The 27652-nt window shown below is 37.4% G+C and overlaps 1 protein-coding gene across 1 annotated transcript in view; it reads right to left on the bottom strand.

Moving 5' to 3' along the window:
- KCNH5 (potassium voltage-gated channel subfamily H member 5) overlaps positions 1-27652 on the bottom strand; it is a gene marked incomplete at its 5' end in the record, with an annotated part of 249833 nt that overhangs the window by 38347 nt on the left and 183834 nt on the right. The window contains one exon of the mRNA XM_081093539.1: positions 17969-18165. Coding sequence (XP_080949665.1) covers positions 17969-18165 — 197 coding nt within the window. The remainder of the gene's footprint in view (positions 1-17968; positions 18166-27652) is intronic.

The following is a 27652-nucleotide window of genomic DNA, read 5'->3' as shown; positions in this document are numbered from 1 at the left end:
GGTTTATGCAATGTAGCTTTTGTTCTGACCTGGCGTTTAGCAGAGGAAGTTCTTTACCACTTGCTTCCCTGTAGGACACACATTACGGAAGTTTTCAATAAGGGTAAGGTCAAATCTCCAGGCTTTTGATATACAATAGTTACCTACTGTGGCAAATCAATTTAGTGACTGGTTACTCGGTTTTTCTATGTGGATCACAAGTCCATGAGGTGGAAAGTCGCAACAAGTCATTAGTTCCCCCATCTTCAAGCCTGTGTTAGCCCAAGCAGGGCAGCAGCAATGTTCCTTCTCAAGAGTAACCAACTGTCCTCATACTTTAAGAGGTTACTGTGTAGAAAAGACAACTTTAGGATCAATGTTGAGTTTGACTCTCCATCAAAAGCAGTATTTTATCAGAATATCTAACATTGTATGGAATGTTCAAAAGCCAAGTTCATCTACTCTCTAAACAAGTATAAATTTAATACCAGTATGACACATGATTTAAAACCTTCAGAGAACTAATCACGTATTTTATTCACTTTTACTTAAACTCTTGGAAAAGGGGCTTTGGTTATAGGCAAGGGGCCAGCGAGATTCAAAGGATAAAGGCTGAATGGGGGTTGAGAGTGGGTGACGTGCTAGGCAGTGGTGGGCAAACTGCGGCTCGCGAGCCACATGTGGCTCTTTGGCCCTTTGAGTGTGGCTCTTTCACAAAATACCTACTTCTGTGCATGGACCACGAAGTTTCAATTGCACTGTACGTGCGCGCCCACAAGTGGTATTTTGTGGAAGAGCCACACTCAAGGGGCCAAAGAGCCACATGTGGCTCCAGAGCCGCAGTTTGCCAACTGCTGGGCTAGGGTATTCATCATGGAAGCCCACAAGAAGACTGACTAGGTAATAGTAGGTGCCTGTCTCCCACATAGACCAAATGTCCTCATATGGGTTAAGTTCCAGAAACTTCTGGGTAAGACATACTGCACACTTAGAATTATGCACAATCCTAATCAGAGCAGCTATTTCCCTGGTCACCCTTAGGATCAGAAGGATCTTAATTCATAATCTAAATAACTCGCCTTGTAGCTTAGCCATTTTCTGTCTCCTTTCAGTGGGAAATAGGGGATTACAAAAGCTGGTCTTAATCCTCTGCACTACCTTAAGGTCAGGCAGTTGCTTCTCTGCCAATGGCTTTCCAACCATGGTCTGTATGTGAATCACCTGGAGTGAGCCCTTACCCCTTTATACCTGATAACTATCGTTCAATATCTGAAGTGGGGCCCAGGAATCTGTAACTTGAAAAAGCACCCAAGTGGTTCTGATGTACTTAGTCCATAATCCTCACTCTTCCCTGTGGTGTGATCCAAGCCATACTCCGAAATGTTCATGGCCCCATGGCATCTCCGTGAGGTTACCTGCAATTCTTCAGGTCATTTTGCCTGGAATTCCACTGGTGGATATTGGGCAATTTCTTAAAGTATAAATACATGTGTGTGGTCTTCACATGTGTGTATGTGTGTTCTATTTCTATCTATAAAAGTATTTTATAAGTGTTATACATGTTATAAATGTATATAATGTTATATGCCTTATAAATTTTATATAGAGACTATCCCCAAAATGTATACACACACTTTGAATAATTATAAAGGCAGTGTCTATTGAAATTCATTTCATTTTCAAAATTGAGCTATCAGCTGTTCAAGTGTGTAAACATTTTTGGGGATACCCTGTATTTTATGCATATGATGTAATACCTATATGTTATAAATCGTAAGTACTGTGATTCCATTTAGGGAGATACTTACTCTCCCCTCATTATGTATGCAAATGGAGAGACTTCTATAAGACTAATTAATATTCCTAACATCTTCCTCCACCTTTTATTCACTTTCTTTTCCCCAGAAAAGGAGTGTCCCCTCTGGTTGGAGGTTGGAAGAAGCAGAGCTTAGCCACTTTCTCTCCCCTTTGGAAGCCATCCTTCCTGCAGAGACGAAGCATTTGGGCCTATCTACTATGGAGTGAGCTATCTGAGCAGGCTCTGCCCTTGTGGGGGAGAGCTGCTGTTACCCAGCCAGACCAGTGCCCGAGAGGTAAAACTGCCTGACTCAGAGTTAAGTACTAGAAAATTCACTTGGTAAAGCCCTATGGCCATTATCTCCAATCATCTTTACCAGTTATGATAGTCATATTTTGATTTCTCCATTGGTTCCAAATATGGGATAGACATAGGGGCTATATATCTTGGATCCCTCAAACCTCTACCATGCTCCAAAAGATAGATGTCCAGGGCAACAGAAGAGTGGATACCAAAAAGCTTAGTGGAAAATAAAGTATAGAGAGGAGGGATTGAGGCAAGACTAGAAGATCTAGGAGGTGGCACGAAAGTATGAAACCATCAAAGGGGAATTTTACATTACCATTTTCTTATGACCTGGCTCCAAGTTAAATAATTTAGCTACTTTAATCTTTTCTGAGAGATATTATTTATGTTAGGGAGATATAAATCCATGTAATAATGACTACATTCAGTCTTCTTCCAAACAGGAGACACTAAAATATTGATTCACTCACTTGCCGGCTTTTTTAAAACATTACAGTACAAGGTACTACGCTAGGTGCTATGATTACATTATTCACAATCTTTGACACTCAAGTAGTTTACATTTTGTGAGAACTATGAACCCAAAATAAGAAGTATAATAAATGATTTAAGCAATAAACTCAAGGAGCTATTTCTCTATGTTTACTAAAGCTTTTTAAAAATATATTTTTATTGATTTTAGGGAGAGGGGGAGGGAGAGAGAGAGAGAGAGAGAGAGAGAGAGAGAGAGAGAGAGAGAGAGATATCATTGTAAGAGAGAAACATCGATCAACTGCCTCCTGTACACACATGATGAGGGATCGAACTTGAAACCTGGATATGTGCCCTCACCAGAAATCAAACTTGCCACGAGGGATGATGCTCAAGCAACTGAGCCACACTTGCCAGGGCAATTTATCAAAACTTTGATGCAAAAGCATCTCAGACCCAGATGACACAGGTCCTCTGCATCCAGGATACAGGATGCAAGGAGCAAGTCATTCCCACACCCAGCCAACCCCCAATCCTGAGAGAACTTTACTGAGCTGTATTTTGAACTAGAGATGTTCTCTAATTCATGAGTTGCTCTTTTTAAATGACAGTTCTCTCTTTTTGCATTTCTCTTAATTAATAACCCTGTGGAATATTTTTCATTAAAAATGAATTTTACCTTTACTACAAAATGTCAAACATCAATAAAATGAGTGACTTTTTCTTACAGGGAATATTATAAAAAGGAAAGATATTAGTGCACATTTTCTTTGACAAATTTGACTAGTGGAATGAGCTTGTCCAAGCAATATTTCTTTCTTCCCTTACTAGTGGCCTGTCTTTATTATGTTCTTTCAAAAGTAAATGAATAGATGCAAATAGCATTTAAAAAAATTAAGTCCTTCAAAAACGCCATACTGTTGAGGGCATGTGAAATTAAATTTTTATGAAAACAAAATGCAGCTGCCTTTTAATTTTAAAAGTGCAATTTAAATTTAGCTTGAGGTTCTAAATAAAAGAGCAAACTTAGCTCTTGTTTTATAAAACTACTGGGTTAATACTGAACACAGATTGGAAAAGCTCTCTTCCATTTTTCCCAATGCTTCCCCTGAGTGTCTCCCATTAAGAGGAACACATTTACATAATAACTCTGCTTTAATAGCCACGGGGCATGGTTAAGAGGACAGTACTCAAATAGATAGTAGAGTGTTCAGATAGCCAATCTTGATAGATATAATGTAGGATGAGTTTAGAACCTATAGCTAAAATGCAAGGTTTAGATTAAGTTAAATTGGCTAACTGCTAATCTTACACACACAGCAAAACAGAACATGGAAGTTTGCTCATTAACCTAGATTAAGAGACATGCAATCCATGCATTAAAAGTGCTAAGAACTGGATTTGATATCACGACCCCTGCCTGTTCTCTTAATGTGTATCATTAGCCAAATCATTCTATCAAATGTTAGGGACCACACTTGAGCTTTTACTACAATAGAGGTTATGCTGAATGTGCGGAGTTTAGAAAGCGGTGGAGGTATATATTGCTTTGTGTGAACAGAAGTAGCCATTTCCTTGGAAAAACTCAACATTATTCTGGCAAGCGTAGAAGTGTTCATTTTCACAATTCTCTGCACATTCCATGACTGATATAGAACTCTTTTTTTTTGTTTGTTTATTTTTTTTAATTTATTGCTTAAAGTATTACAAAGGGTATTACATATGTGTCCATTTTATCCCCCCGCCCTAGACAGTCCCCTAGCCTCCCCTATCCCCCAATGTCTTATGTCCACTGGTTTGCATATAGAACTCTTGCCTCTACATTTTGCCTTTGTCTTATAAGAGGGGGATTCTAGCTTCAAGAGAGACCAGACTTGTGTGCCTCATTAACATTTCCCTTACTTTATGATCACCAGTGAATGACAGATTCCAGCCTAACCTCTTTCTGCTAGAATTTTGGGAGAGACTCTTGAGCACCAGTCTTGCACGAATATCTGTCACCATTTCCATCACCATCATTATCATCACTGCTAACCTTTACTAAGACCTCACATGGAGTAGTTTCTATGCACTTAATACTCACAACATATCTATGAGATAGGTACTAGACCCTAAGCCCCATGATGACAGGGGCACATCCATTTTACTCACTTATAGGCATTCTGTATTTAGAAAAGCGCTTGGCATTGAGAGGCACTCCCATATAGATTTATTGACTATTATCATCTCATTTTACAAGTGTATGAACTAAGGCATAGTGAGTAAATTCATGTGCCCAAGATCATACACTTGAACCCAGACTGGAATTCTATTCCTTATGAAGTGAGATCTTGGAACATTCCCTAGGAAAGAGTACAGATGCTTCTTGACCATGGGTGTAAACAGGACTGCTCTATATTTCTGAATTGGGTGGAAGCAATGGTCCACTTCTCCTGCCTACAGTTGTTTAAGAGAGAAAGAGCTATGTGTTTGGGAGAAGTTTCCTCTTTTTCCCTTCACCAAAACAACAATTAGACATTCATCTAAATTGAATACCTAATGCTGCTTGAAAATAAATAATTCAGGTGTCTTCTGCAGAATCTCAATATTACAATTTCTCATTACTTTGGAGCAAGTTTTAAACTATTAAAATGTTATTTGGTCATAATAATCCAATGCAAGTCTAATTTTTTTTTTAATTTCCCAAAGAATTCTCTAATTCCTCAAAAATGTAACCTTTGTAAAGTTTTATTAGAAATAATTCTTGTGCTTGGGGGATGGGGTGGTGGTGGAGAGGTCAATGGAAGAAAAAAGGAGACTCGTGTAATACTTTAAACAATAAATAATTTTAAAAAGTAATAATAATTCTAAAATTAGCCCAGTGGTTTTCAGAATTAAAAAAGTGAATATATCAGAAATCTATTTTTTTGTTATTTCCTGCTTCTTTCCTGGAAATACCTATTCCCCCAGGGGTATCCAGATGTACTATCAGAAAGCTTTGCTTTTAGTTAATTAACTCTGCAACATTATCACTCAGCCATTCAATCAACATATGTCTTCAGAGTGCTGGAGTACAAAGAGCAGTTGGATGTATGAGAGAATAGACATTTCTCTATCTCTAAGAACTTAACAGTCAGCATATGGGAACAGAGCATCTATTCAATACACATACCCTGCAAAGCAACATATAGCAACTATTAAATAAAAAAATACAGTGGTGGATGCTACAGAAGTATGAAGAAAGGAGAGATCATGTGGACTGGCACATGGGGAGAGGAATGGAGAAGGTAGGGCCAAGCTGATCCTTGAAGAGGAGCTGAAGTCACAGGATAAGGAGACCAGTATCCTATATAATAAAAGGCTAATATGCAAATTGTCCCCTCAACAGGGAGTTCAACCAGGGGGCAGGGGGCAGGGGGCAGGGTCGGATGGCCAACCACTTGTGGCCCTTCCCCCCAGCCGGCCCTGCCCTTGACCACCACTCCACTCCCACTGGGGGTGGGGCCAGCCAGACCCCACCGTGCACCAATTCATGCACCAGGCCTCTAGTCTTTTATATAATAGCAATTCAAGTGACTCATATCATTTTCCTTGTAATATATTTTCCAAGTTCACTTCCATTTTCTATCTTGCTATTTCACTGAAATTTTTTATCTCAAATTTTTAGTTTTTAGAGAAAAAGTATTTTTATAAATCAATAAAGAATATCGTTGCCCCATCTGTCCATATAAAATAACTTCTGTTGCTATATGAGTGGCTATACTTTGACTTTATTACTGCCCTAGTCACTTTTATTAGTTTGACTTCATTTTGGTGTGATGTCAAATGCATCTCTAATCTTCTTGAACCAAAATTAATCAGCTGCATGTTTGACAAACCAGAAAACACCTGAGTACTAAACACCTCCACTGTCTGAAATCGAGAATAAAGTAGCAGGTTTAGAACTTGGGTAGGTTTTTCTGAACAATGTGAAAATTCTTGGTTAATTTTAAATTCTATGGCATTAATTATGATTTTATTCCTGAGATTTAGATATTTAACCATGGAAAATACAGAGGTACCTAAGCATCCAGAAAAGGATGGATAAGTTTGTTTTATAAAGTTTGCTCAAAAGCTGGAAATTCAAGTCTCTTATTCTGTTTGGTATAGTAAAGCTGGCTTACTCATCAAGCATCAGATACATTTCCATATAATTATATTTGTTGTAAGTCTATTCTGCTGACAGACTCATTCTGATTGATTTAAAATTTTTGAAGCCCTCTCTCTCTCTCTCTCTCTCTCTCTCTCTCTCTCTCTCTCTCTCTCTGCATTGCTTGACCTTCATTAATGTTGCCAAGATCACAGAATTGCTGGTTCACAATCAAAAACACCTCTCTAAAGGAATGGGTTAAGTAGAATGCCACAGGAACCCAACAACAGAGATTTTTCATCGTGGAAAAGCTACCAAACCCAAATCTACTTTCATATTCTTCTCAGGAGAGCCAACATCCGCTTTAGGACCTACTTTGCAAATACTTTGGAGAAGTCAGCTGTGTTAGCATAAAGGGGATCAGGCCTGTCAGTCACTCTCTTTGCTCCCCACTTCCCTCCTCCATCCCAACAGCCCAGAGAATGTCCTCCTGGCCTGTGATTTCATCCAGTAACAAGCCACCCTGTGACAGCCAGGTGCGGAAATGTTAATGCTAACAAGCAGGCAGTCAGCCTCATCTGATGGAGTCCTACATCCCTCAGACTGGAGCTGATCTCTCGGGTTTGCTTTCTGCGGGCGCAGCAGGCCCTTCCTTAGAAACAGCGCCCTCCACAATGGCTAAGCAGGTCATTCTACATCCTGGTTTCTGCATTTCTGAGCAGTAGGAAACACTGTTTTCTCACTCAAGAAGGCGTATGTATCTTCCTGTCCTGGAAAACTAACTTTCAAAGGACTGTGTGACATACTACCCATTGAATGTGCTGGAACTACGATGCACTCCACAACCATATCTAAAGCAGTTGCTAAGGCACCTGTTAAAAGAAGGAAGCAAATTCCTGGCCAGGGTCCAATGCCCTGCATTACCTCCATGTGCTGCCATTAGGGAAATTTGGCTGCTTCTTACGTGCAGAATTAGCAGTTAGAGTTTTCATTCTGCAATTCCCACTGTGAGTGTTTGTTTCCTAAGGGACTGAAGCTCTACCAATGGCATCACTCTCCAGAGGATGAAACTGTGGACACAGAACAAACCCCAGGGAAGTCAAGTGCCAACCTCTAAAAATGTTGGGTGAACCAGGTGTAACCTGATTCAGAAAGAAAAGGCAGAAATGAAGGACTTTCTCTGGATGAAATTACTGTAGCCCTGCTGGGTCATCTGAGTGTCCCTGGCTATTTAATAGAATGACTTGATTTGATTCCTTTGGGAAAAGACCACTTGATTGCAATATCAAAATCTATGAAATGCACCTCCCAGTGGAGGGGGAAACATGGACATTCTCGGAAGGCAGATGCCATTTTGGTCATAATAGTCAACTATTCAGAACGCAATCCAAACACAGAACAGTCTCTATTTTCTCATTTGCAAAGTGTATGGAATGCTTAAAATGCCTTCTATTCTATATAAATTGACATGTGTTATTACAATATTTATCTTACTTTTTTCGTCAACAGTCTGAACTCACAGTAATACTGAATTCACTATAAACATCTTGAAACTCCTCCTCCAAGTAACTAAATGCTTCTCAAAATATTTCCTGCTTGTAAAGTGTTGCAAAGCTACTCCTCAGAAGCAGCAAGGAAGCTTTTATAATGTGTGTCTACTGTGCTGTAGATTTTCTCAGATACCTCAAAGAACAGAAAAGGCTGAGTCAATGGATTCAGCTCAAAAAGTGAAGGGAAGAACTCTCTACAATGACAAACTATACAATCAAATTTAGGCGTTATGTTGGGGTTTGGGGAGGAAGGACCCTTCCCCAAGAACTCAGCCTAAAAATATACTGAAATAATAGTCCATAAACAAATACAAGTTTAATATTATACATATAACTTTTTTTTGAGCACAGGTAATATCCACTGACTTTGTTTTCCAGAAAAGAGAAGTAAAAAGAGACATAAGGAGATAAGTCGTGTATTTAAAAAGTGCATGTATTTCAAACTCAAAACAACACCAAAGGGCATTAGGGGAGAAAATAATATATGCCTTTCATTCTTCATAGGAATCCTTGCTTTTTCATTCAAAAGGGTTATTTCCTTTAAATAAAGATGGTATGCTATAGCACCATGCTTCCAGTGGTCCCTGGTAAAATAATATATGTTGAGAATTAAGACGTGGTAGACATGTTGCAAATGAATAGTCTGGCATCAGCTATGATGCCCCTAGTAAAGCACTATTTTAAGGTACGATTCAGCCCTAAAATAAAACAAATGCAGAAGCATTGCACCTAAGCATGGGTTGTTGCTATGTTGAGGGTTCCCAAGAAAAAGAACTTATAAAATATCTACCCCTTATGTTACATTAGATAAGTACTCTTCTGTCTACTAACTGCTTATTCATCTCCTTCTTGTTTACTGCTAAAATACATATTTTCTTGTGCTCAGAATAAATTCTAGTTTTTTAAAAGAGGCACTGTCGAACAACAGATAATATAATTTACTGTTGAGTACGTTGGTAAATTATTGAATCCAGTGCTCACTCTGAAACTTGGGAAACTGTCCTTAAAGAACTGGAGGCATCATAGAAGAGTGAGAGTTCTGTGAACCTATGTCCTGGTAACTAAATGTGGAAACATCGTTATTCCATCTGGAAGCAGACCAAAAGCGAGCTCGAAATAGAAGCAGCTGAAGGGCTCAAAAGACTGCATAAATAGGTCTCTGCTTCATTTAAATGCACAAGACAAACTCCTGGAATTGCTGAAAGTCAGCCTCCTTCTACCACCATCAGCGGAATGAGAGCCAGCTCAGAGCTGAGAAACTGAGGTTGGAACCTCAGAGCAGCTATCAGCTGTGTAGCCAGGAGCAAGTCACCTCATCTCTCTTAACTCACTCCCCGTGTTGTGTAAACTGCCAGGCAGTGAGCTACATCAGTGTGGATGCAGCTCAGTTTAGAGGGTTCAAACATGCGAGCAGAGCTACTGCCAACAGGTCCAGCAGTGCGCAGTGAATTTGCAATCCTGATGATCAGTTGAGGTCATGAGAGTTATAACTACTGTCTGCTCAGAGTCTAGTGTGGTACGTCCTTTAGAATGAGATTAGGGTACTGTTCTGGAAATCCCGGCCCCTGGCATCATGTGAGTTTAATTCACTTAACATTTGTGTCCAAACTGTTGTACTATTCTGAAAGCACATGACAAGCTGCTACCTTGTGGCAGAATCTGCAGGTGAGAAACTGCAGCTACAAGTTAACTCCAATTGTGATTTAACATGAATTAGTAATGGTCATTTTCATAATCCTATTTCATAAGATTCTTTGCCAAAGTTGTCCAGGATATCATTTGTTATTCTAGTCATTATTGATAAAAGCTGTGCTGGGTGGCATGTCTGTTCACATTTCATTCATTCATTGACATATTCACTCAATTATAGCAAGCACTTCTGCTTATTGCAATAACAGGATTACAGGAAATACCTACTTTATGGAGCTCTTTGTTTAGGTGAAAAAACAAAAATGTAAATAGGAAACCATGCTACCACAATCAACTCTATGAGAGAAGTAAGCATAGATACCATGGACTACTTCAGAGTTTTACGGAAACCACACTATCATTTGTCCCAACTGTGGACAATGTCTTAAGTGATTTCTTTTTCATGGGATTGGAATATTATGGATTTCTGGAAGGAGTATGCTCTCATTTTGGCTTAAATGTTATACCAACATGGGCATCAGGGGGAAGAACGGAAATTAGTGAAGTCAGAACACCCATTATTACATTCCTAGGTGCATCTTTCAAGATGCCAGTACTGAAATACATGCTGACTGCAACACATGTACATCTAACAAGTCCTCTAGGCCTGTTTCATATCCAATTCTAGTGTGTTTTCCATCCACAAAAGATAATTGCTATAGAGATGCTTCATTGCTCACAGAAAAGAAAAAAAAAAAGGTAGTTTGTGCTGCTAGATTCACCATGATAAAAATGCTTTCTGGAAAGAAAAACAGTTACTGAGTGCTAGCTTGTTCTGATGCAAGAGTGAGCCTGAACCACTACTTCTTACTCCTGGAACATTAGAATACAGGATTGGTGCTATACTTAGCTATAAAATTGCCAGCTGGGTTCAACTGCTCTCTACTTAAGAACAGTGCCATGTGTGAGAAAGGACTCTGGTTTTATGGGTTAAAAGAGATATTGCAAGTACCTCTCTGTTCTGTTTTACCAATTTTCAATTTGTATTAATCATTCTGGGGAAAATTTTTTAAGTTTAAATGAGAATCTTTTCTTAAATCACTGTAGGAGTACAAAAACATTTTGCTAGTCTTGTTAATTATGCATTGCCCAGAAGTTACAAAAATCAATACTGAATGCTGATGCTACTGTACATCCCCAATAAAGCAGACCCATTTCAGCTGGCTTGATTTTAAATTTTAAAACAAACAACAAATGGGGTTGTTACTGACCGAATGTTTTTGTCCTCCCACCAAATCCATATGTTGAAGCCCTAAGCCCCCCAGTGTAAGTGTATTTGGAGACAGGGCCTTTAAGGAAGAAATTAGGGTTAAATAAAGTCAAAAGAGTAGGGCCATGATCCAATAAGATTAGTGTCCTTAAAGGAAGAAATACCAGGAAATTCATTCTCTTTCTCCATGTGCACACACAGAGGAAAGGCCATGTGAGCTCACAGTGAGAAGGCAATTAATCATCTGTAACACAAAGAGCCTTCACCAGGTATCAGCCCTGTCTGCACCTTGATTTTGGATTTCTACCCTCCAGACTGTGAGAAAAATAAATGTATGTTTAACCATCCAGTCTGTGCTATTTTGTTATGGAAGTCTGAGCAGACTAATACTAGGGTTAAATTAATATTGTTGAAAGATCCCAGATTAGCCTATGTCTTGAACTAAGGGATAAAGAGATGATCAATAAAAATGAGTATAAACCAAAAGCAAGCTGGGTCTCTGAGGCAACAATGGAGGCCTTTCCTAAAGACCACAACTAATGGACAAGTGTCAGTTTGGCATTACTTATGATCAATGTCCAGTGGGCTCCACTCCATGACACCAGTAGATGTACTAGAAACATGTTCTCTGGAGCTATTTGACTACAAAATTTTGATTACATCAGCAACAAATTCAGGGAAACCATGGAATGAAGACCATGGCCAATCATGGTCAGGCCATGACCACAAGAGAGGTTTATACTCACTAACACAATGGATATGGTCTTCAAAAGGGAAACCTGCTTTATTATACAACTAGAGGCCCGGTGCACAAATTTGTCCACCAGTGGGGTCCCTTCAGCCTGGTCTGTGGGGTCAGACCAAAACTGGCTCTCCTACATCCCCCAAGGGGTCCCTGATTGCGAGAGGGCATAGGCCAGGCTGAGGGACCCCACCAGTACACTATCGGGCCGGGGAGGGATGTGGGAGGTTGGCCAGTCGGAAACGGACCATGGGAGGGCTCCAGGGCATGTCCAGCCCATCTTGCTCAGTCCTGATTGGCTGGACCCCAGCAGCAAGCTAAACTACTGGTTGGAGTGTCTGCCCCCTGATGGTCAGTGCACATCATAGCAAGCGGTTGAGCAGCCTTAGCATATTATTAGCATAATATGCTTTTATTGATTGAACAGCTGGCCGGTCAACCAGACACTTAGCATATCAGGCTTTTATTATATAGGATTTTAGCCTATACTGACATGTTCAATCTTTGTTATTATTTTTTAAATTTCAGTTATCAAATATTTGAGTTTTTGGAAGTGGCCATATAGTAATCATAATTCTCATTTCTAACAAAGAATTGTTCTCACCACCAGCTCATTCCTTTTCCTGTTATCAACCAGGTCTCAGATTTTCCCAACTCTACATGAAAATACTTGTTGTTCTTTTCTTTTTTTCTTCCTTCCTATGTTTTCTTCCCCTTTAAAAAACTTAACAAAATTTTAGTACTCATAATTGCTACATTTGGCAGTAAATTTGCCAATATTTTTTTCATAATTTCTAATGTGAAAGTGCTAACCTCAAAAAATAACAAAAAACAAAGATAAAAAATTGGGGTTTTGTTTAATGTGAGAAAATTTCTTTTTATAAATGCTTATAGTAGGTGGTGCACCAGTCAGAATAGTTCTTAAAACTATTAGCAAAGAGTACATCAGAACACAGTAGTATCAGCAAAGCCAGATTTTCCATATTCAGTAATATCACTTGAACAATACTATATGTAAGTTACATGCTTTTACTAAAACAAGACCTTTCATAATGAAAGTGACATACCTGCTGTGGCCATACCATATACAATGGCTCATGCTGAGCCTGGGATTCTTGAAAGTGCTCTGAACACTACGTACAGATTTCTTTTTTGGCTCCACTATTACTTTTATTCTGAATCAGTGTGCAAAACTCTAAGATCAAACTATGAATCTCATACAAACTCATACCATATACTTTCCTTCTTCCCTATTAAAAACGAACACAATTCAGTATTGCATTTTACTCACAATCTTCTACATAAGGCTTCTAATCTGGGCTGAACCGCAGGAATACAGCCAGCATGGGATTAAAAGGACTTGGATTCCAGCCCCACCTCTGCTGCTAATTACCTAAGTGAACTTGAGCAAATCATGCAATTCTCTGGGTCTCAGTTCTCTCATCTTTAAAGAAAATATATTAGACCTAGACAATCGGCAAGATCCTTCCTTGCTCTAGAATATTTCTCTGTTTGAAATAAAATTCTAACTCCAGCATTGCATCACCTCCTGGAATCCCTGCCTATCTCCTGGGATGAATTAGACTCATCTCCTCTATGCCCCCTTGGTGCCCTGAGGGTAGCCCTCTCATATCTGACTCTAGTATGATGTTTTCACCTGACTCACTAGATTGCAGGCTCCTGAAGAGCAGGCCCTTGGCCTTTTACCTCCATAATCCCATAGTCACACAGTAGGAGCGTGATGGTTGTATACTGAACATATACTGAGCCAGCCAATACTCTCTGTGCCACTCTTTATCAAAGTGTCTCACCAGAAGAGGTATAGAAAATAACAAATAAAACTCTTCACTCATCCTATTAAACAGTCTTTCTGGAGGAAAATATGTTCTGGCTATTTTGAAAGTGAAGAAAATACTTAGAAATAATAAAAATTCCCAGCCACATTTAATGTTGTTAGAAGTGCTAATGTACTTAGCGGTGGATCACTCGGCTCGTGCGTCGATGAAGAACGCAGCTAGCTGCGAGAATTAATGTGAATTGCAGGACACATTGATCATCGACACTTAGAATGCACTTGTGGCCCCGGACTCTTAGAAGTGCTAATGTAGCATTTATTTTAGGTTTCAAAGAAATGGAATATTGCTGACAGCCTTGTGAACAAATATACCCACCAACTTTTTAGTACTTCTTTCTTCTATACTCACAAAGCATACTTTCAGTAGGTGTCAGCATCTTTTATGGGGAAAGGATTATGGTGAAATTACCAAAATATCTGCAGACTTGATTAGAATACAGATTTCTCATCAACCTTTATAAATGATGCATTGGTGGTCCTTAAGACCACACCCAGGTTGGATGATTTGCTAAGAGTAAGAGGACTCACAGAATTTAGCATATAGTCACGGCTTTGACTTTCTACAGCATAAGGATACAAGGCAAACTTAGCAAAGGGAAACAGTGGGTGGGTGAAGTCCAGGGGCCACTAAGCACAAGCCTCCAAAGGTCCTCTTTCTATTCCTTCAGCAACAAGTCCTGACAACACGTGGGAAAGTCGCCACCAGGGAGGCTCACTAGGAACATGGTCTCCAGTATTGTTACTGGAAGCTGGTCACATGCCTGGCACACACCAAAGCCAGATTCCTAGAAATAAATGCTAAGCATAAACCACACTGTTTGAATAAATAGTTGGGCACAGTGAGCCACTCTTATCAGTTTTGGGAACCTTCTTGAAATTCAAGTTCCCAGATGCCAGCCAAGGGCCCACTGCACAAGCACGTCTTTCAAAGCACAGCAGTCACACCTGCTGTGCTAACGCCTGTATACAAATCGTAAACAGCACTGTATAAGCACTAGGCGGAATGAGCAAAAGTGCAAAAACTGCTTTAAAAGTCCGATTAGAATCCTTTAAAATTTAGATATCACCTACTGGGTGTGCTGCTTGCTTTCTCAGACCCATACATAAGGGTTGGTCCTTAAGTTAATAAACACCGTTTTGGCATTCCAGAGAAAGGTGACTTACATAGGTCAAGCTGTAAGAAATAAATTCCTGCTGTTTAAGGCCCCCAGTCTGTGGTACTTTGTGATGGCTGCCCAAGCTAAGGCAGCTGCTGTCACTCTGCAGTGGCAGCAGTGAGGAGTGAGACAGAAACCATATGGCCCTCAGATCCTAAAACATCGACTTTCTGGTCTTTGACAGAAAAATTGCCAACCACTGCTCTGGTTGTTGGATGAAATTACCAGTTTTATATAAAGGGGCTTAAGGATGTTTAGTGAGAGCCATATTTGCAAAACAAAAATATTATTTTTCCTTAATGGGGATAAAGGCAAGCAGCTAAAGCACTGTGGCATGCCTCCCTGTGGCAGCCACCAAGAACTGCACACCATACAAGCCTCTCACTCAGCCACTGGATCTGCTCATGTGGCCAGAACTGTACCCAATAATGGCTCTAAATCAGGGCTCTCACAATAGGATCCCCCAATTTACTCAAAGCACACCTTTAAGTATGGTTAAGACAGCTATGAGATGTCAGTAGCACACTAAAGACAGAGTTTTATTATACAATTCACAACAAATGTTAATTGCAAAAAACCTTACAATAATAGCAATAAGAATAAAAAAATTTTATGAGTAGCTCATTTGGGAATGATTGAATGAACGAGAAACTGTAAATTGCTGAGAGTGTGTCTACTTCCTCATCGATAAAATAGATTATACAGGGTTTTGTTGTCTGTGGGTAGTTGACATTTAATAAGGTTAGTAATTATATGTAAAATATGTTGAAGTACCTGGCTATAAAATAGGCTCTCAAAATGGTAACTCTTCTCATGAATCACTGAAGTATATTTTCTCGGATCTCCTTACAAAAACTACTTGGTTTTGTCTCTAGCTTCTCTTTCTATCAGAGGCAACCAAGCTGGTATGTGTACTCAACTCTTACAACCTGTGTGTATGTGTACACACGTGTGTGTGTGTGCACATGTGTGAGTGTGTGATAAGCACATACTCAGATGTATGAAGGAGAAAAAGGGACAATAGAGCTTTGTGATGAATTCATTTTGAAGAACCAAATTTTATTTTCTCTTGGTGAGTTCTTAATTATCTGTCTATGCATTGTAAATATATCAATTAGTGATTAGATATTAATCCCTCTGGGGCTGAGTTTCCTTCCTTGTGTGTTTTGAAGAGAAAATAATGGCCCTATTTTCCCCACAGGAATATGATAAACATCAGATGAGATTCTATGTAAACAACATGCTTTGAGGAGGACCGTGGCAAATAAGATCACCGTAACAAGGACGGTAACAACATAGATAGGAGTTGTGATAATCTTGCAGTAAGTGAAAAGATTCCAAAATGAGCAAAACTTAGATTGTAAAAGACTTAAAATGTAAGAGCTTCAAATATCTAACAGACTGCCTTGTAGAGAAGGAATCTGTCATTGGAGAAGGTAGAGCATACACCAAAGGAGACATAATTTTGCTTACTACTTAAAGGGACTCTGAGCTCCCTAACACATAAGCAACCCTTAGTTTATATATGGTACCTCTCTTCCACATTCATCACTAACTTAACTTTCAATTGCTTGCACAAATAGATGTTTCCCAAATTTGTTTCACATAATAATCACAACTGACTGCAGGCTCCTTGACATAAAGACTCTGTGTTTAGTCTTTGTGCTGCTGACAGCTCTTTACATTTTGTCTTGCAGGCTGTGGATGCTCAATAACTATTTGCTAACAAAAATAGAGACCAAAAATGCTATTCAAGGACAGAACAAAATATCGTGACACAGCTAGTATGAATATGGCTGCTGCAGCCTTATTCTCCTTTAGAACCCGGAGTAGGGAATTACATTGATTTGCTTATTGTCATTTCTCTGTTCCTACAGTAGAGAAGTTAATTTGTCTCTTGAATTGACTTTTTTCCTCCATGTTAACAACAGGGAAGGTTCTGTGTAATGGGGTAGAAGGGAAGGCTTGTTATTTCAAAATATTTCACCACAGTTGACAGGCAATCATTTTATATGAAATTCCTTTCATGCAGTTATCCAAATGCATATTTCATCCTTAGCAATAAAAGAGCCTTATCTAATGTCCAAGGACCTACAAATCAGACCTAGGAGATTTCTTTATGCAAATTAAATATGTGTCACACCATCAATAAAAAAATAAAATGGCAATGAAGATTATATTTGCATCAGCAGTGCAAAGTAAAAAAAATCCTTATACCTATTTGTAGGACATGTCAGTGTGGATAATTATTTTTAGAGATAGTGTGCTTGGAAAGAATTAATGGGAAATAAGAATTAATGCAGAATGCCCTGACCGGTTTGGCTCAGTGGATAGAGCATCAGCCTGTGGACTCAAGGGTCCCGGGTTCGATTCCGGTCAAGGGCATGTACCTTGGTTGCGGGCACATCCCCAGTAGAGGGTGTGCAGGAGGCAGCTGATCGATGTTTCTCTCTCATCAATGTTTCTAACTCTCTATCCTTCTCCCTTCCTCTCTGTAAAAACTCAATAAAATATATTTTTAAAAAAAGAATTAATGCAGAAGGAAGTTTTAGAATGAATCAGGCCCTGACCAGGTACCTTAATTAGAGTGTTGTCCCAATAATGCCAAGTTTGCAGGTTCAATCTCTAGTCATGGCACATATAAGAAGCAACCAATGAATGCTCGGTCTCTCTCTCTCTCTCACTCATCAATAAAAATTTTTAAAAATGAAACAGGAGTATATAAAAGACAACCAGTTTGATTAAACTTACCAGCTTTAAAAAATCCACATAATAGAGAAAGATTCACTAATAGTAATTTTAGCAGTTATAAACTCCGAGAACTAACTAATTATATTATAGTATAGCTTGTTTGCTTTTCCTCAAGTCTGTTTTTCATTTTGCATCTTAAATTGTAATGGTTCAAATCTTTATCCATATATTCAGGTGCTATTTCCCCCTTAAAAAGTAAACAAAAGATAAATAAGGGGAAAGAAAATGATGTCACTTCACATTGCTGAGAATGTACTCCTGAAAATCAAATAACTTTCCAACCCTCCACTAATAAAGCATGACATAGTATCCCTCTGGATAATAAAAGGGAAAGTGGATCCAGATAACATACCCGTTTCCTTAGATTGCAAGTAAGAGTGAGATTCCTTGAGAATGAGTTTGCAAACGCCGTGTAAAAATCCAGGACTTTGAGCAAGGCTTCTCGCTTGATGATGTGAAGGTCACAGTATGTCAGTGCCCGGACATTGGCACACGCATGAGCGAGGGTGGTTTCCTTCCAGAAGATGTCTCCAAATACATCGCCTTTCCCTGAAAAATAGTATAAGATATGCATTCAAGCATCTACACTAGTTAGGATAGTAACTATGCTAACTACTATTTTTATTCCATTTCATATATGGTATTGATCTCCTAGGGTAATTTCAAGCCTGAGTATGGGACCCCATCTATACACATATAACAATTTACACCACTTTTACAGAATATATGAAGCATTCACCCTGAATTCAGTTCTTGATGGAAATCTAAAGTGATATGAATAAGTTGGATCAGATGGAGAAACCAAAAACCTCATTTTAACAAAGTTTCATTATCTTCTGCCACCTTGACTTATCCCATTCTGACCAAAAGGAGCAAGGGACATTTTTTTTTAGTTTCATCCCTTCTGTCCCTTCGGGTACAGATGACAGTAAAATACAATATACAAGATCTACTGTTACAACCTTTATAAATCTGGAACTGATTCAACATATATTAAACATAGATTATTCAGCAACTAAGCTTTGTGCTCCAGGCAGACTAAAACTTACCACAACTTAGTCTCCAAGGATGCTCTTCTCTCTCCACCAAGTCAAACTTATACAAGTCTTCAGGGTGCAGCCCAAGAGCGCACATACACAATTACAGAGCCTAAGGAACTGAGTTGGGTAAACGTGGAGACCCAGATGTATTATGCCATGAACAGTTCCATGAAGAATCCCCTACTGTAGTCAAATGTGGATGTTTTTTTTTAAATTCTAGCAATCACATACAAGTCTACTATACACGTCAGCGTTCATTCCAATTGGTGACCTCAAGTCAACAATTCACCATCCCAAATCAAGAGTACTTAGTTGCCCTTCCTGTTGAGGCAGTCAGTAAAAGCCCCTGGCATAGGCAGGTGGGAAAATCTTCTTACAGGTAGTCTGCCAAAGACTTACTCTCTGCAAATATCTGTTCTCATCCTGAAGATCAAAGTCAGACCAGCCAGACAACCAGCAAGAAAAAATAACATGTAACCATAGAAGTGTGTGTGTGTGTGTGTGTGTGTGTGTGAGAGAGAGAGAGAGAGAGAGAGAGAGAGAGAGAGAGAGAGAGAGAGAGAGATTATAGATTACTTGCCCACACACGCAGTTTGGACATCCTTAGAGAATTACAAGGCACTAAAGCATTCTCAGTTATTATTGAGGAGGTGATTAAAATCACCATGTAATCATATGGTCAGCACAAAATAAACATAATGGATATTTATTTAATATTGAGTAATTTCACTTGTTTCTGAAACCTCAAAAATTTCTTTTAGTTAGTGAAACTGACAACTCAACTACCATCTGATAGCCATAAATTTGTCCAAAAAAGAATAATCATAGATCTGAGACCCAAATAATGTGTGAAAGGCTACAGAGCATCGTGATAACCTAAAGGAGACTTTAGGTATAAAAATTTACCTCCACTTACACAGATAAATTTCAGAAATGGCATTCTCTTTCAATTAATAATTCTAATTATATGTATTTATTCTAATTACATTATTAGAACTACCAATTTACTTAAAAACTGTTCACTGAATTAATATTTACTATACCCAAAAAAGGTAGAAATAGGACAAATATAAATGAATAAATAAATTATGGAATATTATGCAGCCACTAAATAAATTGGAAAAAAAAAGCAACAGAGAAGTGTTCACATTATGTAAAATAATAAAAGCAGGATAGTAAGTCATACACATAGTATGACCACATTTTATACATTTATCCCATATGCCAGAAACATGCATATGCACAAAGCAAATGCATTAAAATGATAGGTTCTCTCTGCATTATGGGATAATGGGTAGATTTTACTTAGTCTTATAATTTATATGTATTGTTGTTTAATAGAAGAGATCAACAAGTGTTATATTATCGGAGTCCATGGTACTATGAAAATAACAGGTCTTTAAAAGGGCTGCTTTGATCTACCTCTTATTTCTTTTCCTCTATCATCATTGTTACTCTTTCTATATGGGGAACTGGAAGTCTTTGAACAGATAGAAAAGGATTATATTTCTTTATGTTTCATTTCTGTGACCAGTTCTCAAATGATCACTCATAATACAACCTCTCACCCATTTATAAGTGCTCATTGGTTTTCAACTATTTGATTTTTATGTATAGTAACCATAAAAATAATCAATGCCTTTGACTTATTGCTAATTTCACCTCTGGGAATCAATCAAAAGAATGAGAACCAATACATGTAATATTCATTGTAGTGTTATTAAGCACAATCCCAGATTGGCATAAGTAAATAAATAAATGTCCAATAACAATGGAAACTTGTCTATCTACCTATCATCAATTCATACAGAATTAAAACTAGTTTTTGAAATAAATGCAAAAAAATGCTTATCTTCTAATGATAAATTTTTAAAAAAGAAAAATATGATTATGGTAAAGCTATCATAAAGTACATAAAAATGAAAGTGAAACTCCAAGACTAAATGAATTGTCTACCTCTTATTTTCTTAAAGAAAAATAATCTTGATAAAAACCAAAGTATATTGTATTTTATTATTCTATGTTGTTCTATATAGTATATTATATTGCTATTAATTTGTCAATTGACACATTGTGTTAAAAATCAAAAGGGATTGCCGAAACCGGTTTGGCTCAGTGGATAGAGCGTCGGCCTGCGGACTGAAAAGTCCCAGGTTCGATTCCAGTCAAGGGCATGTACCTGGGTTGCGGGCACATCCCCAGTGGGGGATGTGCAGGAGGCGGCTGATTGATGTTTCTCTCTCATCGATGTTTCTGACTATCTCTCTCCTTTCCTCTCTGTAAAAAATCAATAAAATATATTTTTTAAAAAAATCAAAAGGGATAAAAGACAAAAAGAGAATGTATTTAAATAATTATAGCAATCAGCTTCAAATGATGTTATTGTTTTCTTTCTACTTTATGTTTTCCAAAATGTCCCTTAATAAATACACTTAATTTAAAAATAGCAAACTGTTTTCACAGATGTTTTTCCTTACACTTTTAAATAAAACTAAATTAATAAAATATGTACATAAACCTATGAAATAATAAATAAATATTCATTGATGATAAGTACATCATCAATAGGTAAAATATACTCAATACATAAATTTCCCCTTTCTATTTTTAATTATGAAAGCATTCAAAAGTCTGTTACATATTTTATTTTACCTCACTGATGAAATGAAAATCCTTACCATATTTCTATCAAAAGTTTTAAATTTGAATAATTTATGCTTTTAGTATCTTGGAGAAATAAAAAGCCTATGATGTGGAGTGAACAGAATTAACTAGACTATAAACACATGAGGGCAGGGAATTTTCTCTATATTTTGACCACTGCCATTAACCTCAATGCCGAGAACAGTTCAAGAGCTCAACAAATATTTATTAAAGAAAAAATACACATTAGAAAAGGAAAGACGGGGAGAAAAAAAACTGGAAAATGCAAGATTAGAGGTAGAATTGAGGCTCTGCCATTAAGTGTGGCTTACATCAGGTTACTGAACCTGAATCATCATCTGTTCCTTTGACTCCAAAGGGAACTGGATAGACAAAGAATAACACTTAAAGTTTCTCTACATCTATAATTCCATAGTGAGTCAACTCAAAATCATCAAATTATATTTTCAAGATAATATTTTGTCAATGTCTCATTGTACACACACACACACACACACACACACACACGAACTTTAAAATCTAGGACCTCAATTCCAAATCCCATTATAAGGTTGAAAAGTAACAGAAAAGTTAACTGACTCAATCAAAGTAAAACTTATCCCCTATACTCCCCCTAAAACAGGCATTACATAGTAAGAAATACTAATTGTTTTATAACATAGAATTTCCATTTTCATACACAATATATTACTTGGAAATTAATCAGCCATTTCAAAATGTGCTTATCCATTTATCTCTATCACCTAATAGTCATTCAATTCACAGTTATTCAAGAAATAGTATGCACATTTACAGTGAGTGATCTGTAAGAAGCCACAGGTTGTGGAGATATGAAATTATGCACGGAATATCCAGTAGAGAAGTACCCATCTCTCCATTACAAAGATTTTGCACACTTCCAGGGCTGGGAACTCCTGTTCATCTTGATGAATGCAGAATATCTGATGCTAGTTTTTAGGTCAGCTCCCACTTAATGTAAGTAGTAGCTATAAACATTCTAGAGCTTGAGAAAACGAACCTTCCCTCAAAGCCTTAAAATTAGTAGAAAAGCTCACACTCAACAAGAAAGTTGTTGTCTGGTCTATTTATAGTTTCTCAGTTCTTTGCATTAAGTCTGATGAAGTATTTAACTTCTAAACCACAGAAAACACAGAACTGCAAAATAGAAGCAAATGTGAAACATTCATAGAGTAGGAAACTGAAAAATGTAAAGACAAAATAGAGACAGCGTTACAACTTGATTAGAGGAGTAATACAGATCATGGTATGCTTGGAGATTATGGTCTCCTGAGGTGTTGGTTTTACAGCCAGAGTATATTTTAAAATATGGAACACATTATTTGGTGAGTTAATGACATGGATAAAATAAATGAATACAAATTATCTCAGTTATTCATCAGTGGATACAGCTTTCTAATATAGCCAACAAATCCCTAAAAAATATAGCATTTGAAGGTTACTTAGTGAGTGTGTGTGGGATATGGTGATAGCACTATTTGATGATTCTTCTCTAGGATGAACTTAATCCATTTCATTTATTAGGCATCCCTTCACTTTAATTGATTATAGCAGGAGGCTCATAAAGTGTATTATCAACACATATGCGTAAAATATATTCATTTATAAATAAACAACAGTATGAGTTTTTAAATTATACAATTTTAACAACTTTGAGTATTTACAAACAGCAAGTGTCATAAAGTAATATTTTCAAGGAAAATAACAGAAATAAGCTGATGAGTATTAAAATTTTAAAACTATATAGGTTTATTAGAATAGAATCTTTTAAAATATTTAGAATTGATGCCTGCCAATCCTCAATGAGTGAAGTCCAAAGCCATTCTGTTGAAAAATTATATTGAATGCAAACTTATAGACACTTTTAGATAGGTAAAATAATTCTTATTTACTAAAAAAAAAAACTTACTGGTTAAGCTTATAGATTTTTATTTAAACACACAAAGAATGAGCCAAATACCTCTTATTAAATAGTTGTAAAAAAATAGAGTATCCTTACTCGTATGGGATGATGATAACCACCTTTAAGAAGTTAAATAATATGGTAATACACAGGCTGGTAATCCTAAATTTGGCACTATTAGTGTTAAGAACAAATTAGTTCTTAATTTGTTCTTAACACTAATGTGCCCAAATCAAGAAAGTTATAGCATATTATTTAAAAATCCAAGAAAAAGACTAAATTGAAAAACAGTTACATCTTGAAACTCTTCTATTTTCTTTTCCTAGAAAGGATTTGGGGTTGATGCCTATAATAATATTCGTATAACAAAGTCTTATTACTTTCACATATGGGAGAAATGATGGCTGCCCTATTCACCCCATTTAATTCATGCGTCCAGTGTCCTAATGCTAACCTTAAACTGGAACACGTGCTGTGTGCTGTGTGGGGATAGAGGCATGCAAGAAATAAAAACCCTGCTCTTAAGAGTCTTTAATTTTCTAAGTAAAAGAGACATGCCAGAAAGTTTTACAAAACAGGGGGGAGGGAGAGTCCTATAGGACCAGGATAGGCAAAGCCCACAAACATAAACTGTTTTGGACTTGAGGAGATTCGGGAAAGAACTCACAAATAAGGTCATGTTTGAGTTTAATCATTAGTTGAGCCTCAAGGGGAAGGGCAGTATTTGTGACCGACAAATAGTACAAGCCCGATCTTCCCAGGGCGTGATGAACAACATTAGTCCACTATCCTAGAAACCTACAGGACATAGAGATAGAGCCAAGTCTAGAGGGGAAAGGTGGGACTCAATAGTGAGAACTTTGAATGCCCTGCAACAGATTCTGCTTAATCCTGTTTTAAAAAGAAACCACTAAAAGTTTTTGAGTAAAGAGAGTCATGACCTATCTAGTACTTTGAGAACAGAAATAATGACAGGGTGAAGAGTGGAAAAGGGAGCACTGGTGGAAGGCTACCTACCTCACTGTGAAACATAATATGGTATTTCACAGATTATATGCATATAATTTCACCTTATCTCCACAACCACCTCATCAGGAGTGAAGGCAGTGACAACAAGGGTAAAGAGAAGAAGATACAACAGAGATGATGGTAGTAAAGCAAAGATCTAAAATATGCCTATTGATTTGAGTGAAGTAGGAGTGATCTATTTAAGATACTCTAGGAAAGAAATGTGAATCAAGAATTTCATATCCAGCAAAACTGACTTTCAAGTATACAGGACACAAACTATTATCACCAACATAAAAGAACTCATTATTGTTCCCATAGATATTTCCTCAGGAATTTATTAGTGAAAATGTTTCAGATAATCAAAATACCTAAAGGGACATTGACACAAAGCCTAGTGGTAGCAATAACTAATACTTACTTGTAGAACTAAGACTAAGTAAAGTTAAAAGTATAGTGTGCATGTCTACATGCTCTGACAATGATTACATATAGCACAACTATTAAAAATAATGGTGGATGAGAGACGACTAGAACAAGTATGGCTGGGAAAATGCAGGTGAAGCTTTCTGCAAGTAGATGTCAGGGCCTTAGGTAAACAAAAGAGCACTGAGAAAAGCAGGCCAAGCTGCCCCACCCTAACCACAGAACATCAGCACTTAAGGGAAGAGGGGAGGACTCAGCGTAAGCACTGAGACAAGTCACAAGACCAGGACAGACTCAAGGGGTAGAAAAGGAGGCTCCACCTTCTCATAGGAAGAGCTGCAAAGATCTGTGGCATTCTTGAGAATTCCTGGAGCAATCCTGAGAGCTTCATTTCCACTTTAATCCCTACAAACTAGATGACATATGAACTCTTCCAGGACCCAGATGAAAAGCCCACTCACGGAACTTAGCCTCCTCATCTTATGTTCTGAGGGTTCATGAGATTCACACTCTAAGTCAGGTCTCCCCAGTCCTACACACTCGCCTGGTAGTAAACTAGTCACCAGGGAGAGGACCATATTTTTAGGTACTTAGTAGCTGATTAATGGTCTTATACTCAAGTAATGTTTGGTAAAGAATTTTTATAATATACACAGGAATGGTACTTAATACTGTTGTTACAGACCCTTTTTTACATAAAAGGAAACAAACTGATAAAATTCTAGGCCCTCTATTTTCTGTCAAGTTTAAGCAAAATAGTTGTATAAATTCAAAATTGTACTTGAAAAGTCCTGTTAAAGAAGGCATCACATTTGTAATGTGATGGTTAAGAGAATGGGCATAGAGTTAGACATATCTGGGTTCAAATCCTGTGCTCACCACTTATGTTTTAGCTGTAACCTGGGGTGAATCATCTGATACTGCAGAGCTTTGGTTTCTTCATCCATAAGATAACTTTAGTAAGCATGTTCTTCACAGAATTAATTAAAGGACTTGATGTAATAATGCATGTAAAATAATGAGTACTCAATAATTATTGGTATCCAAATCAGACAGACTTTCAAAGGGGCCTGAAGGGCATTTATACTTTAAAAGTTTTGATAGGAAATATTAAAAATCAAAATGTATTTATGAACTTTCAATGTTACTTAAGCATGCTACCAGTTACATTTTATAGTCAAGTTGCTAAAAAAGCCTATCCAACTGAGGAAACTGACATGATAAATTATATTTTAGCAGAACATAAAACTGGAGGTTGGAGCTGATGACAGATTGCAAGCAGACAGGCCTTTCAGATGCAGCCACAGCCTGGGATCAAAATTTTAAGAGCAGTGGTCATGGGGAGGGATAGAAAGATAGGATAAAGAGATACCTAGGAGATGAAATACACAGACTTCGTTTTTAAGGATGGTAAGGTTAAGTCTGAAGTTGAATCTAAACTACCAGATTGTAAAGACTCATATTATATCCAGAAATCTGTAGGCTGAGGATCTCTAGAGTGTGCAATTTGAGCCATGGATAAATGATGTTATAAGCACAACTTGGAAAGTTTAAAAACAAGCATACATATTTAAAACCGAATACTAGCTTGCCCTTTATAAAAATGTCTGAATTAACTAAAGTCATCATCATAATATGTAGAGTAACCCTATCCAGTTCATAGTTCAGCATCTCAGAACATAGAAATGTGGATGCCAAAAGAATTTTCTAGGGCTTGGGAAAAGCCCGTTTAAGGTTTTAAAGTGTGAAGCACTTGACTTCTAACAGCAAGTATTCAGAAAGAAATCTTAGGCACAGAATAAAAGTCACATTTTCACAGGTTCTCAAAATAGCAAAATATTATTCATTCACATCTCAGATGTTCTTTTTGGAATCAAAATAAGAAGCAGACGTTTAATTCTGAGAACCATAATTTATAAGTTTTCCTTGGTTATGCACAAATATTTATAAGATATGGACTGATTCTAATTAAAATGAAATCTTAACCCAGGTACTAGAAATTACCTTTTTACACTCTTAAGTTCATTCATTCTATCTTTTCCTTCTTCTCCTATTCCCTCCCCGCAACCGCATAACAATATCTAGTCCTTCCATCCAAATGGTATATAAACAAGCATAGTTTTCTTGGGAATTTGAAGTTACAATTGAAATACTTAGATACAGACTGTCTTAGATTAATGATTCCAATCATATGATTCTAATAATCAGTAAACACAGAAAGGACAAACTGTGAATGCAGCAAAACAAATATCTTAGAAGCTGAGTCTATTGTTAATGGGGAAATGCCATTTTTATAGTCTCTAGAAGGTACAATACACCTCATTCAGTCATTTAGAAGGAACCCGGCTATTTTAGCCATACCCGTAAATCTGTTCACATTAGGTAATTATAGGGTTGGAGCTAACAAGCAAGAAGATATGAAAGAATATAAAATATTATGCATCATGAACTGAATTTAGAATTCTTTGTGTTTCTTACAAAGTGGGAAGGTCAAGAAAAAGTGGAGGTGTAAGAACTGAAAGAGCTTCAAGTTGAAAAAAGACATGAACTGCAATTATCTTCATATGCCCTATTTAGAAAAACATTTTGCAGCGTTAAAAAAAAAGAAGGTATTTGTTGACTACATTTTTAAACTTTCCATTAATTAGTGATGCTTCAGAACTCATTCATTAAACACCGTAGGACTTTTGACACACTAAAGAATTATGCACCTACCAAAAGACTGTTTAGGGGCAAGGATCCAAAAGAATAAAACTGCACCTGTTTTTTGGATCCAGAAGTTTTAATTAATTTTAAAATGACCTTCCTTCTCTTCCTTTCAACCAGCAAAATATCAGTATTGAGGGAGAGCAGGGCCTGCACATTTCTACTATCAGACCAACTTAGACAAATTCTCATTTTTCCAAGTGTACTCAAATGTGCTTCTGTTTAATCCTTACAAGGCAAAAAAAAAAAATCATTAGACAAGATGAAAAAG

This window comes from Myotis nattereri (assembly GCF_964212035.1).
Source record: "Myotis nattereri genome assembly, chromosome: 1".
NCBI classification, from domain to species: domain Eukaryota; kingdom Metazoa; phylum Chordata; class Mammalia; order Chiroptera; family Vespertilionidae; genus Myotis; species Myotis nattereri.
This window is presented reverse-complemented; position numbering and strand designations above follow the sequence as displayed.